At 41.5% G+C, this 13,866-nt stretch overlaps 1 protein-coding gene across 3 annotated transcripts in view; it reads left to right on the plus strand.

The window, feature by feature from the left end:
* DOCK7 (dedicator of cytokinesis 7) overlaps positions 1 to 13,866 on the plus strand; it is a 186,206-nt gene that overhangs the window by 164,202 nt on the left and 8,138 nt on the right. For 2 of the 3 annotated variants that reach the window (XM_054981568.1, XM_054981564.1), the window contains 3 exons: positions 2,191 to 2,316; positions 9,992 to 10,081; positions 12,422 to 12,658. In XM_054981568.1, coding sequence (XP_054837543.1) covers positions 2,191 to 2,316; positions 9,992 to 10,081; positions 12,422 to 12,658 — 453 coding nt within the window. Of the gene's footprint in view, positions 1 to 2,181; positions 2,317 to 9,991; positions 10,082 to 12,421; positions 12,659 to 13,866 lie in introns of all 3 variants that reach the window. The other variant, XM_054981566.1, reaches the window with a different exon arrangement.

Raw genomic sequence — 13,866 nt, forward strand, 5'->3', positions numbered from 1 at the left:
ATGGTCTGTGGGACTTTGTCCTTTCACGTGTATTAAACTGAAAACAGGAGAGCTCGTTAAACTGAATTCAGGCAAGACTGAGTTGATGATTATTGGTAGGCCATATGACTAGAAAGGATCAGAACTACCAATTATTGTTCCTTTGGTCATTTAGAGTGCTTCTGGAACCCATTGCAAGACTTCCATTAATTGCAAATTAAGTGCATTAATGATTCCATTTGGTGTAAAGTAGCATACTTTTTCTCTCAATGCTAACAGGGTCTTTATACACCCACATCTTGATTACAGCGGTGCATTCTAAATGGGATTTCCCATGAAGATTATTCAGAGCCTGCAGTTTCAGCTGGTTAAGAAGACAGAGGCTTACCACCTGATGAAAACAAGCTGCTGTGCCAGTGCTTTAAACTCTGAGCTGACTTTTTAGTATCTTAGGAACAGCATGAGATGCAAAGTATAACTTAACCATAACTTGGCCCATGCATATTTTGTAACCTGCCTCTTTCCTTTTGTTCCATCCTTATGAGTGATATAAATGGAAAACTTCCATTTGTATTGCAAAGTAGAGAACTAATACCTGTGGACAACCTACAAAATGGAACTCTCCCTTTGCAATTTTCTCATTCCCAAAGGCTCGTAATTTTCTTAAGTACCTCCTTTCTATTCTAGAATAGAAAGCAGTAGGAAGCTATGTTGTTTTTTATGTTTTCTATGAAACACTTTTTGAAATATGTGATTGGTCCTGAACTTTCAGGATCGGGTGGGATGCATAGCTAAATTAAATACATAAAAGAAATATGAATCTATAGTATAACTATGCCATGAGAGTAAAGGTGAACTTTTGGAGTCCTTTTCTAAATTATATTTATGACACGTGCATGCAGTGTGAATTCTTCTGTTTGTGTTTGGGTTTGTTTTAAGGAAGTCACAGATTTTGTGGCTCTCATTACCCAGTTTTCTGCCCTCATATCTCAGTTACCATTTACCTTCCATAAAAGAGTGTGCTTTCCACTTTTATTGGCATATGTGTTTGGTGCATTATTGGGTTCTCCACTGTCCCAAAGGAAAGCAACTGCCTACAAACCAATGAAGATGCAAGTGTGCCCACCAGATGGCAGTTTAAATTTATGTTTCACTCTAGAAATGATATGTTAAAAAGTCTGTTTGTTTTGTATCAAGTCAGATTCAGAGAAGAAAGCTGTTGAAACTTTAAAACTCTTATCCACTCAAAGATGAAAGATACTTTGTGGTTTCCATGATGGAAATGATGGGGTTACATAAAGAAACCCTTACAGCAATTCATATGTTTGTGTAGGGATTGGTATGGTATAATACCTGCAATCTGGTCTTTGGAAACACAAGGCATTCCAGTGTCTGTCACAATTTTTTACTGCACGTACAGATGGTCTCAGAGATTGTCCTGGGGCTACGGGAAGTAATAATTCAGTCTCAGTTACCACCTAACCCCAGTTTTACCTCTGTGTAAAATAATAGATACAACTGTGGAGTTGCCATGGCATTCCTCACACTACATTGCACGCACTGGTGTAAAGGATAAAGCATGAGAAAGGATGAGGCGATGCCGTAGCACTGTGCAGTCTCTTTTGCCCTATTCAGCAACCATGACAAAACTTCCTTTTAACCAAGTCATCTTCTCCAGCATTTGAGCTCCTGTTTGGCAAATAACAGCAATTCTACACTCTCAGTATCTCAGCATTCTTCTCTGGTGATAACAAACTTCGATCTGGCCCAGACATCTGCTGGAATTGGGAATTTTGCTTGGTCCAAAGGCACACCAATTTAGCTAGTTCTAAATCTGTGCAGCTCTACTGAAATCAATCTAGAGAAGCATTCTCTGAAACAGCTAGAGAAGCATTCCTTGTTGATTTCTCTGCTGCTGTCAGCAAAATTTGGGCGAGCAAACATTCTCCTATTCCTTGAATGCAGATATCCAGTGAATGACCAAGTCTGACCCCATTGCATGACTAAGATTTGCTTTCCTGTAATCTCATAAATGTATGGTTTAATATTGAGTTTTCCCTTCTTTTTTTGCTGTAACTTGTTTGGTCCTTTTGGATGGTTTGTTTATTCTTGCATGATACTATATTAAAAGACAGGAGAAGAACAGTCACTATGTAGGAATGAGTCTTTGTACTGAAATGTCATTTGCCTCCCTGCACCTAGGATGGTAAGCGGATGTTTGGTACATACTTCCGTGTCGGCTTTTATGGGACAAAATTTGGAGACCTGGATGAGCAAGAATTTGTTTACAAGGAGCCTGCAATAACAAAATTGGCTGAAATTTCTCATCGATTAGAGGTGAGATTCCTGCATCATACCTGAAATGTCATCCTACAATCACATGGGCTGGGGAAGGGGTTTACAGAGCACCTAAGTTTTAGTTCAGTTGGGAGGTTTACCAAACTTGGTATAATGAGCTGGGGGTTGCACACATCCTTTGTTCCCAAAGTTCAGGGTTTTTCCTGACCTAAGTGCTAACCCACACACTACAGTTTCTTGGTCTCTTGAAAATCAACTTTTGAGGACTTTCGCACAGCTATGTCTGAGTTGTGATTATGCTAGGACTTGGACAGAAAATCAATGAAACACTTTTGTTTTAGCTGTTCAAAAATATAAATTATGACATGAAAATATATCTGAGAACTAGTTATTATGGAATTAAAATTTTATGTAATTCCTTGTATTTATTTGTCATTTCCCCTTTACACACATAGATCCAGAGGAGTTAGCCGTGTTAGTCCGTGGTAGCAAAATCAAAAAGAGTCCAGTAGCACCTTTAAGACTAACCAATTTTATTATAGCATAAGCTTTCGAGAATCAAGTTCTCTTCATCAGATGCCTGATCAAAAACAGTTTTGATCAGGCATCTGATGAAGAGAACTTGATTCTCGAAAGCTTATGCTATAATAAAATTGGTTAGTCTTAAAGGTGCTACTGGACTCTTTTTGATTTTGCCTTTACACACACACACTCACTCTCTCTCTCTCTCTCTCTCTCTCACACTCACACACACACATATACAGCTGAATGGAAGCTGCTTCTCTTCCCCCCTTAACATATCCAGACTTTGTGGTGTGAATGCCATCTGTGGTGCCATCCTGTGCAGCTGTGATGTGTACATATAAATACTGCAGTCATAAGAATAAGAACCAATACATGAATCTTTCCTACCTCTTTGGCAGGAAAGATGCAAATTAAACGGCGGGGGGGGGGGAATCATTTGATGGGCCTCTCCTTGGTTTTCACATAGATAATGCAGCCATACGCAACAGAGACATGATAGTTGGTCAGTGCAGGAAATAGATCTTAAAGCCACAGTATTCCCTGTAGTCTTAATGAACAAACAAATATGCCAGTCATATTTATCTCATTCTTTTACACTGCAAGATAGGATCATGTGCCAATGTCACACCATCCTAGGCCATAGTAACTCTCAGTTCTGAGCGAAGAAAAGTTGTGGTTGAGCACAGGAAATTCCAGGTTCAGATCTTGGTCTCTCCAGTCAAAAGATCTCAAGTAACAGGTGATGGAAAAAATCTTTCTCAGACTGAGATCCTGGATACAATAATGAACAGCTTATGGCAGGAGTGGGGAATTGGTGGATCCAACACTGGTAGCAAAGAATTGCACCACTTTCCCCATCAGTTTATCCATTGTCCTTTAAAGGGGAAGACAGCCACTACAATCAGGAGTTTATTCACCTGGAGCATATTATTTGTTGAAAGGGAAGGAGAATAAATCCTTTTCTTGATATTATTGTTATATAAAGGTCTTTCGATGGATGTTGCATCCTTTTTTACCATTTCTGAATAAAATGGCTTCCTGTGTCTTTGTAATGAGTGTTCCTGGTTCAGTGGTACTGTCTTGAGAAGATAGCTTGTAATAAACTCAAGCCTATTATAAATAAGTTTTAATGTGTCTGCTATAAGCACGGTTTGTGTTTCTGCCAGACTAAGACCTCTTTCCAGTGTTCTCATCAGGAATTACCATATCATCTTTCCCCATTGAAATAAATAAATCTCTTTGGTTCAGAGAGTGGGAACTATCAAGTTCCTCAGCCTCCACTTGCCCCTGATGCATTAAAGGGTCAAACCTGTTTTTTAAGGAAACTGGAGAAGCACTAATAAGAAAATAATCTAATCTGCTTTGTTTTAATTTTGTGTTTATTTATGTCATTTATAGTCTGCCTTTTTTACTGAGACTCAAGGAAGATTACATAGAGTGAGGTTAGCACAGTCGATATCAAGGACATTTCAATAAACAATGCCATAGGATAAATAAATATAAGTTTACAAAGACATAGCATTAGCAAAAATCCAATACGAAGTTGAAGAAATGCTGAAACTGAGCATAAGCAGTTCCAGGACTGGCATTAGACAATATAGAACTACCCTGTAGGGTCATACTTAAAGCAACAGGTAGTACATAGGAACACATACTTAAAGCAATAGATGGTACGTACGGCAACATACCGGTGAAGTCTATGGTCCCTAACTCGTTAGTGAAGCATCTCTTTGAGAACATCTCCCTGCAATACAGCCCTCCTATTTGTGAAAAAGTCCTTTTGAATAATTCAGTTTTGCATCATTTGCAGAAGGCCAGGAGAGTAGGGGGCTCTCCTGACTTCCTCAGGCAGGCCTTTCCATAGGACAGGGGCCACCACAGAGAATGCACTGTTGATTTCATCCGTGTGCAGGGTAAAGGAGCAGGCCCACTTTTTACCCATTTCAATCATCACTAGTATAAATCTGTTCAATGTGCACGGGGAAAAGATTCGGGTTTCCTGCTTCAGGAAAAAAATTCAGGAAGACCCGAATCCCAAAGTGGCAAGTCACTTTAGGTTCAGGTATTTAAACCACTTTCGGATTATTAGGGAAGATTCAGCCATTGTTTCCAATGGCTATCCGGCTATCCGGAGGCCTGGGGAGGCCATTTTCTTTCCTAATAATCCCAAAGTTGCTGGGGACCTTCTCCTAACTCTCCTCTCATGACCCCCCAAGTTTCAGAAAGATTGGACTTCGGGGGGCATGTTATGGCCCCCCAAGAAGATGCCCCTATCCACCTCCAATCTCCATTATTCCATATGGGGGAAACTAGGGGGGCTTTCTAGGTGGCTGGAGGTGGCATTTTGCAAGCAAAATGCACCAAATTAGCAGGGGAAATACTCCTACCTGTCCTCTCAAGAAGCCCCAAGTATAGGCACATTGGACCCAGGGGGCATTTTATGTCCCACCAAAGAAGGTGACCCCAGCCACCTAATTTGTTTCTATTGTGGGAACAACCATACTCCCACAGCAGAAACACATGGATTGTGGCATGGCCACAGGCACACTCCCACTTACCAACTACATCCCAGACAGCCCAACAGAACCAACTGAAGCCCATCCCCCCAAAGGCCAGCACCCTCTGAACAGGCTGGCCAGCCATTCCCCATTGTTCTTTATGATGAGAACTGTTAAAATGTCTTTCTCAGGGGCATAGGGCAAGGATGCCACAGCTGAGGCACACTCCTGAATGCAAGATCATCCCTGGGAAAGCCCAGCAGAACCAAATATGCACCCAAACCCCCAGCACCTCCAGAGCAGGCTGGCCAGCAACTCTACATTGTTCCCTATGAGGACCAACCTTCACATCAGAGAATCACACTAACAAAAAATGAATTTAAACAAATTTTATTTATTGGATTTCTTGCACACCCTCACCACAAGCGGGCTCAAAGCGGGTAACAGCATTAATATTACATTTATGTTACATCAATATTAAAATACAACATACAGTCAAACATGGAATAAACACCAACACAAAATACACAAAGCCATGAAGCAAGGGAACTCTTGCAGCTAGAAGTAAACTGACCCCCCCCCCATAACCAAATTGATGCAAGGGGAACAACTTCACATCAGAGAATCACATTCATTCCACCAAAACCAAACTGAACCAAGTTATACTTTTTCAACTTAGCCCAACAGAACCAGAGTCATTCACTGCAGCCAGGCACTGAGTTCAGCCAGTGAGGAAACACCACAGAACAGAACCTAACACTAACAGAACACTTTCAGAAAACTAACAATAACTGAAAGCCAAGTAAAGCACACACCCCACATAACACCCCCAAAACAAGCCAAACAAAGCTAAACAATGCACATCCACACAGCAAAACTGTTCAGCAAGCAAGCAGCAAAAATGCAAACTAATAACAATTTTCCCTTCCCTCAACCCACCAAGACAACCTCTCTCCCACCCAAAGAGGGGAAAAAAAAACGTGAGTCTAGTGTGACTCTAAAACCAGTCTCTTCCAGGTGCAGGCAGTCAGGTATAGCAGTCATCACCAGGTCCAGTCAGGTCCAGCTCCATTTTGCTTGCAAAATGCCCCCCAGCTACCTAGAAAGCCCCTAGTTTTCCCCATAGGGAATAATGGAGATTGGTGGATGGGACACCTTCTTTGGGGGGTCGTAACATGGCCCCCAAAATCCAATCTCCCTAAAACTTGGGATGTTTTGAGAGGACAGGTAGGACTAGGTCCCCTGCAAATGTGGTGCTTTTTGCTGGCAAAATGCCACCCCCAGCCACCTAGAAAGCCCCCTTAGTGTTCCCCTGCAGCATTTAAAAAAACACTCCCTTCCCAGAGAATCCCCATAGAAGGAGAGCTTCTGCAGGGATTGGCCACTCTCTCACAGCCCCCTCCCTTCCCTGATCCCATCCCTCCTCCCCCCCCCTCCTGCCTCTCACACCAACCCCCTCATCCCCCCTCCCATCAGCCAAAAAAAGTGCAAATGCCAGCAGCCCTTCTTTCCTTTTGCTGTTCCTTAAGGGTGGCCAAGCACGTCTTTTGGATGTTTTGCTTCTTGCAACACTCCTCACACCTGCTTAAGAGAAAAGAGAAGACTGTAATTGATCCAGCTGTGCCGAATGTGTTCTTCACTTACCTGTGTTCTTACCTTTGTATTGATCTTCATTAGAGACTGTTAACTTGGTGGACTTTATTTATGGAATTGTCCCTTTATTCTTTATAGCAGCTTGCCTTGTGTGAATGTATGCTTTAATTATGCTTTAATTATGCCTTTTTGAATGTTTTGGATATTATTTTTCATTGTATTTAAATATACATCAGCAGTGATTTAAGTGGGTTGATTGGCATTTTCATCATCATTATTTCTCCTCTGCATACAGGTTGTTCTGTTTATATTGGTTTTCGTTCCTTAAGGAATGACAAAGAACATTCTTTAAGGAACGGCAAGAAGAAAAGTGCTGCCGTACTACCCAAAGCTTGGCATAAGCTTTGCTCAGCATTCTCGAATTGCTTCAGCAATGTTGAGGCTGATTCGGGAATGCCAAAACATCCTAAAGCAGGCCCAATCTGGGTTAAAAACCTGGATCCCAAACCCGAAGCGCACATCCCTTGTTATCGATATACCCTAGGTTTCTTATGGGTATACCATATGTTAGAATGAAACAGCTTAAAAGAATTTAAAACAGTCTTAAAACAAAGCTAAAATACTGGTAAAAACAGAGAGATCACCACCCAGTGACTGTCAACCCTAAATAAATGAATAAATGTAGCTTACTTAGTTCTCCCTATTTATAAAAGTATATAACATAACATAACACAAATAAAAAAGCAAAGCTGAACTATCCTCTCAGCCATCCAACTCCACCCTATTCCCCACCAGAAACTGATAAATCTTTCACCTAACAACATATAAATAAAATGAAGAAAAAATAAAATGAAATGGCACAAGGGGGTTTCAGAAAAAAATAAACGATCTCAGAAGCTGGACAGCTGCAATAGCAGCAGTAGCAGCTGCCTTAATCAGTTAAAAGAAAAAAACCTCTTCCATGCTACCTGTATACCTCTACCATGCTACCTGCTGGGAATACCTAAGATAAAACTGCTTCTCGCTTAAAACAGAAAAATAAAAGTTGTCCTTCCTTCCCCCTGCCTTTACTAAAAGGAGGGAGGAAGAGTTAAAAACAAGATAAGAAGAAAGCTATTTAAAATAAAAGCTAAAATCAATTAAAAGTAGCTAAAACAATACTTCTTCATAACGGGAGCACAGCCTAGGAACGCCTGATCATACTCAATAATAATAATAACAAATACATTTGATTTATATACCGCCCTTCAGGATAACTTAACACCCACTCAGAGTAGTTTACAAAGTATGTTATTATTATCAGCTGGAAACCGGATATTAGGCAGTTTTGACATGAGTTCTGTAATTTTGTGTAACTGACAGATTGCTCTCAAATGTTTATTTTTAGTTGGAAAATGTCAATGGTTGGTTAAAGTGTTGTATTTCCAAAATGTGCAAATGTTCAGAATGCACTGAGATCAGCCTTTAAAAATATAAATTAAACATTAGGTAAGGTTATAGTTATGGAATATACATGATCATTAATTGCTTGTAAGGAGCCACTTTCTATGACTGGTTAGTCATCCTCCCCCAACTGCTTAATTTTAAAATGCAGATTTTAAAATCTTTATTTTATAACCAGTTTTACAGAATTCCATTCTCCTGTTTTTAAAAGAGCAGTTGCACAACAACAGCACTATGTACCAATAACATGCAGTTTCACAAACGGGGAGCGGGGGAGGGAGTTTTATTTTAGCCAAGGTTGAAAGGATTTTTGAAAAAATGCTCAGTCAGACAAGACACACAAATAAGATAAAAGGATTCATGAGAATACTTTATTTTAAAATGAGCCATGTAAAGACATTCTTGTCTTGAAGAAGCTCCTCCCTTTATTTTCAGATGGTTGTATTTGTTCAGTGGGGATAGAAATCATTTCTGTTCATTCTCAAAGATGCTGGGCTGAACCCTTCCGTGAATGGAATGACAGTTTCTTCCAATGTGAGGACAGGAGGGCACCTTTAGAACTAGTTCTTATGGTCTGGATGCAGTCCATTGGTTTCATCACTTTCAGTTTGCTAATGGTGCAGTCCTATGGAGAGTTACTCCAGTCTAAGCTTATTGACTTTAATGGGCTTTGACTGGTGCAAGTTGCCATAGGATTGCACTGTAAGAGTAAGCCCATTGATGAGCCCTAGTTCAGATAGACACTTATCCAAATGATTAATGCTTACTGAGCAGATGAATTGTTTGGGACTTCAGGTTGCACTCTTTGTCCCTCTGTATTAGTTTCTGTTTTAAAAAACCTCTGCTTCATACTGAATGCATTAAAATGCCACACTGCAGTACACTGAAAGGACTGCAAGGGATTCAAGTACTATTTATTTTAAACCAGATTGTTTAACTAGCGATCCAAAAAGTGGAGACATTAAAATAAAATTCAGAAACTGTAAAATCATACTATTGTTATGCTGGTTCATAATGTGATTTGCACATAATTAATCTTTAGGCTAGGGTTGTCACCTTTTTAAAAATTAACCCTGGTTTTGTGCAAGAAACTTAACACATAGAAGTTACAAATGAAGCATTTTTCTGCATGGGGGGTGAATGGTAGGGAAAGCTTCACCTAATAAATATCTAATTAATATCTCTGCTTTCAGAGAAATAGGACAAATGCCCCCTTTCTCTAGAAGCTTTTTCCTGGGTGGATCAGTGTGTTGTTAAAATATTGCATTTCCAGAAAGGCAACAGGATATGCATAGATACTTAATATGACATTTCACAAACCCAGGAAAAATTGTATTTTAGTGTGATATATTTAAACTCTGTTCTGCAGCAGTTTTTTAAAATTTCACAGTATATATGGGAGATTGACTGGAGAGGGGATTTTTTTTCTTTGCATAAGGAAACAAAATGCCATGAAGTAATCATATCTAAGCTTCTAGATTTCTCTCCCCTCCTACCACAGTATAACTCCAGACAATTATTTTTTCTCAATCCTACAGACTTTTCTGACACAGTTTATACAGTAGTCAGAGTTGCAGCTCTTCTGAATTTATACGATTTAATTCAAAATGCTAGCCCTCATTTAAAATCTTGGATTCTGATTTTATTGTTTTCAGGGATTTTATGGAGAAAGGTTTGGTGAAGATGTTGTTGAAGTTATTAAGGACTCTAACCCTGTTGACAAATGCAAATTAGATGCCAACAAGGTAGGAAACTTAAATCAAATAATAGCTGGAACTGTATCTTGGGTCCAATGTGGATTGACATATCTGGTATGGCCTCACTCAGCTTTCCCTGGGAATAAATGGACGTACAAGATGATGCTATTCCAAAGTAGTTTATCTAAACCTGCTATCTTCACCTCTCTTAATCTAGATGGAGATAGCATGTTCCAGGATTGGTGTTATTGTGAGGAACTGAGACTTCCTATTTGCTTTGTTTGTAGGATAGCACTGTCCTATAAACAGTGGAGGGGAGGAAAAGGCACAAGGCAACAGAACATACCAAACAATCATGGAGTTGAAAGAGGCCACAACTGTATTGATTTATAGCTTACGGAGCACTGGCACTGTATAGGGCATAGATCCCAGTATCGGCTGATCCTCTTGCCAGCCAATAATCACCCCCCATCCCCTCAGACTACCCAGGGGATGACAGTTAACAGGATACCATGTGGACAGACGCCTCTGTGTGGATCCCCTGCCACCTGGGCATGAGGAGGTCCTGACAGCCCCCGAGCTGGGAATGCACCTGCTGTACCTCGCTCCCTAGATCCTTTAAGGTGATCTCTATAACAGGGAAACTCAGCTCACAAGCCCTGTTTCCCCCAAACAGATCCTTGCCCAATGCCCAAACTGCCACAAGAGCCACAAAATGGCTCCTGCCAAAGTTCATAGAGCTGCATCTAAGCCAGCAAGCCATCCCAGATGTCCTGTTAATAAATGTCCTATCCCCAGCTGGACAGGTGCACTCCATTGGGCTGGAGCAAAACCTCTACTTTGAAAGAGATGTCCAGGTGAGGTATCACCAGACCACCCTGAGTCTCAACAAATTATCCCACAGTCCTGACAATCTTCTTCCTAGACAAGCTGGTCCTGTCTGGGTCAGCAGCCCCACAGCAAGAGCAACGTTCTGCAGCTGGGCGCTCTCACGGCCAAATGTGACATGCAGTCAGCTTTCAGGCTCCTTCCTGTGCACCCTGATGACTTCTGCCTGCTGGGTTTTAGTGATGGGTAGTACATAGACAAGGCTAATTCAATGGGTTGCTCAATCGCCTGTGCTGCTTTCGAGCCTCTCCACTCCCTCGTTTGCCTGCTTACAAGCATTGGGACCGAAATGGAGGAATTTCAATTCCTCCCTTAACATGGCAAAGGCTGTCCGCCCAGGGAAACGGAGCAAGATACTAAAAGGAGCAAAGTAGGAGGGGTGAAGGAAACCTCAAAAGGATGTCTCAAAGGGATGCTGCATCCACCCTGAAGTGGAGCCACCACCGCTCGCCACTGTAGCTGCAGCCCACCGCCTCCCACTGGCGTCTCTCTCATCACTGCAGCTCCTCACTGCTGCCTCAGCACATTCACCACCAACACAGATTGGTCGCTGCTGCAGCTTACTTGGCTCCCATGTCCCACCAGCCAAAAGCCAAGTGGCCCTAATTGGCTGGCCTGAGATTCAAACCATAGCGGCACTCAGGCTGCATCCTTGGAGGCTGCCCTGAGCCCCCCACGACTCTGAACATGGTGGCCACCACACGCCTCCGAACATGCTGGCCACCATGCACCTGCCCTCCTCACCTCCATGACCAGCAACCGGGACCTGCAGATGAGTCTGTGGGACCAGCGATTTTTATAACACTGTAATTGGCTGTACCGTTTAGAAAACATAAAAGGAGCAATTGTAAGTGGATTTGTTCCCTTTTGCATAAAACGTGTTGCATTAAGAAAATAGAGTGAAGTTGTGACACTTTTGAACAAATCAGTCTCAGGTTTTCTAAGGGCATGGCTACAGATTACACTCATGGAACGGGAAATATTTCTGTGATTTCTGCCCCTTCCGGTGTTTTATAGCTGTTGATAGGGGGATTCAGGATGGTCAACCATCAGATGATGGCAGAGTTCTCACATGATGAGTGTAATGTGCAGTCAAGAAAGTAAGATGAGTGTCAGTGTCACTTTTGAGTGGTGTAGATGCACGGCACACAGCATATACACACTCTTAAGTTACTAATGCAGCCCTGATAAAAATGTCTGCACCTGAAGAATGGAGGCTGCTTCTAAGTTACATTCAGCCCTTCTAACACTCCTATACTTCCTGCTTAAGTCTTCAGGTCTTCCATAAGCACCCCATATCCCTGTGCAGTTCTTACTTTGACCCTTCCCTCAGTAAAGATTCTGACTATCCTTGATAAGGGAACGGTCCTCATTGTTTCACTAAAGGTTCTAGTTTTACAGCAGGAACAGAGCCCAAAATGGGTGAGAGCCATAAGCAATTGTTGGTTGACTTGTTAAAAGCACATGGAGTGTTCTTATTAATTCATTTTTCTACCTCAGGCCTATATTCAAATAACCTACGTGGAACCTTACTTTGATACATACGAAATGAAGGACAGGATAACCTATTTTGACAAAAACTACAACTTGCGGCGATTCATGTACTGTACGCCCTTTACCTTGGATGGCAGAGCTCACGGCGAGCTGCATGAGCAGTTCAAGAGGAAGACGATCTTAACAACATCACATGCTTTCCCTTACATTAAAACCAGGATAAATGTCATTCACAAAGAAGAGGTGAGCCCTGAGCGTCTGCTGCACTATAAGATGGAGAAGGTCCAAGACTGGAGGGAAATTGTTAATGTAAAAAGACCTTGGTATAGCTAATCAATTGTTGCATTGATATATATGCTTTTAATTCATTAGTCTGAGGGAAAAGCTTTCACTTGAGTTGTAGAATTCACTATTTCTATGGTGATTGTGATGATTTGTATAGCCATTGATGAACATGACACTTTACATAATAACATAAACAGAGAGTTATCTTCTCCAAGTAGTTTACAATCAAATTTTAACAGGGGAGAGGTTAATGGGAGAAAAGGGTAAGGGATGAAAGTCAGAGGCAATGATAATGGGAGGAATATGCCTAACAGGAGTGGTGCTTAGCTCAGCCCATAATTCAATCAGCCGCACTGCCTCTGGGTAGAAGAGTGCCCTCCAGCATGCAAATAGCTGGTGAAGTAGGCATTCTGAATGAACCCTCCATCCCATGGAAACCTAGTTCACAAAACTGACCCTCTCTCATGAAAGACAATGGGGCATTCCTGAAAAAAATTCCAGTTCACACTGAAGGCGTGTGTGGTAGAGGGAAGCAGCTGACATTGCTCGGCCACTAAGTTATTTCGACAATGCTGAGTGAGTATACGAAATTTGGCATCAAAACTGGAACATGGGTTTTAACACTATGATAAGAGGATAACTTACGTTATTTTCCTGTATCAGCATATGAAGTTAAGTCTAACACCTGTGTTGTCATTCCTGCAGCGGCACAGTTGTGCTGCAGAAAGGCCACTGTGTCACCACGATAGTGGGGGGGGGGTAGGTTCCCTTGGGCCCAATATGCCTTTTTATACCAGACAAGACCAATAAAAGGAGGTGTTCCTGGGAAGTTCAGAGTCCTGCTCCCTGGGCCTGGTATGGTGGAAGTCTCTATGTGCACCATTATGGCTTAAACTGATCTGTAATACTGGCACATTACAGGCAATTATGTATTTCACAAAATGTTGCTGTATGATTTGGCTTGGTGGCTGTCCTTCACAGGCCATTGCCTTTGCTGTGTCATCATCCCTGTCTAGCAATAAGGAATCTCATATTCTGTATTTGACAAATTGGTTGGAAGATCCCATGCTTGTCTTTTGCATTTCAATAGTCAGTTTTCAGCTAAAGGGAGAAATACCCCCTTCTCCATTCTTCACAGTATATTTGTTTTATTCTTCTTGTTTTTT

The sequence above is a fragment of the Eublepharis macularius genome, chromosome 5, assembly GCF_028583425.1.
Source record: "Eublepharis macularius isolate TG4126 chromosome 5, MPM_Emac_v1.0, whole genome shotgun sequence".
NCBI lineage: Eukaryota > Metazoa > Chordata > Lepidosauria > Squamata > Eublepharidae > Eublepharis > Eublepharis macularius.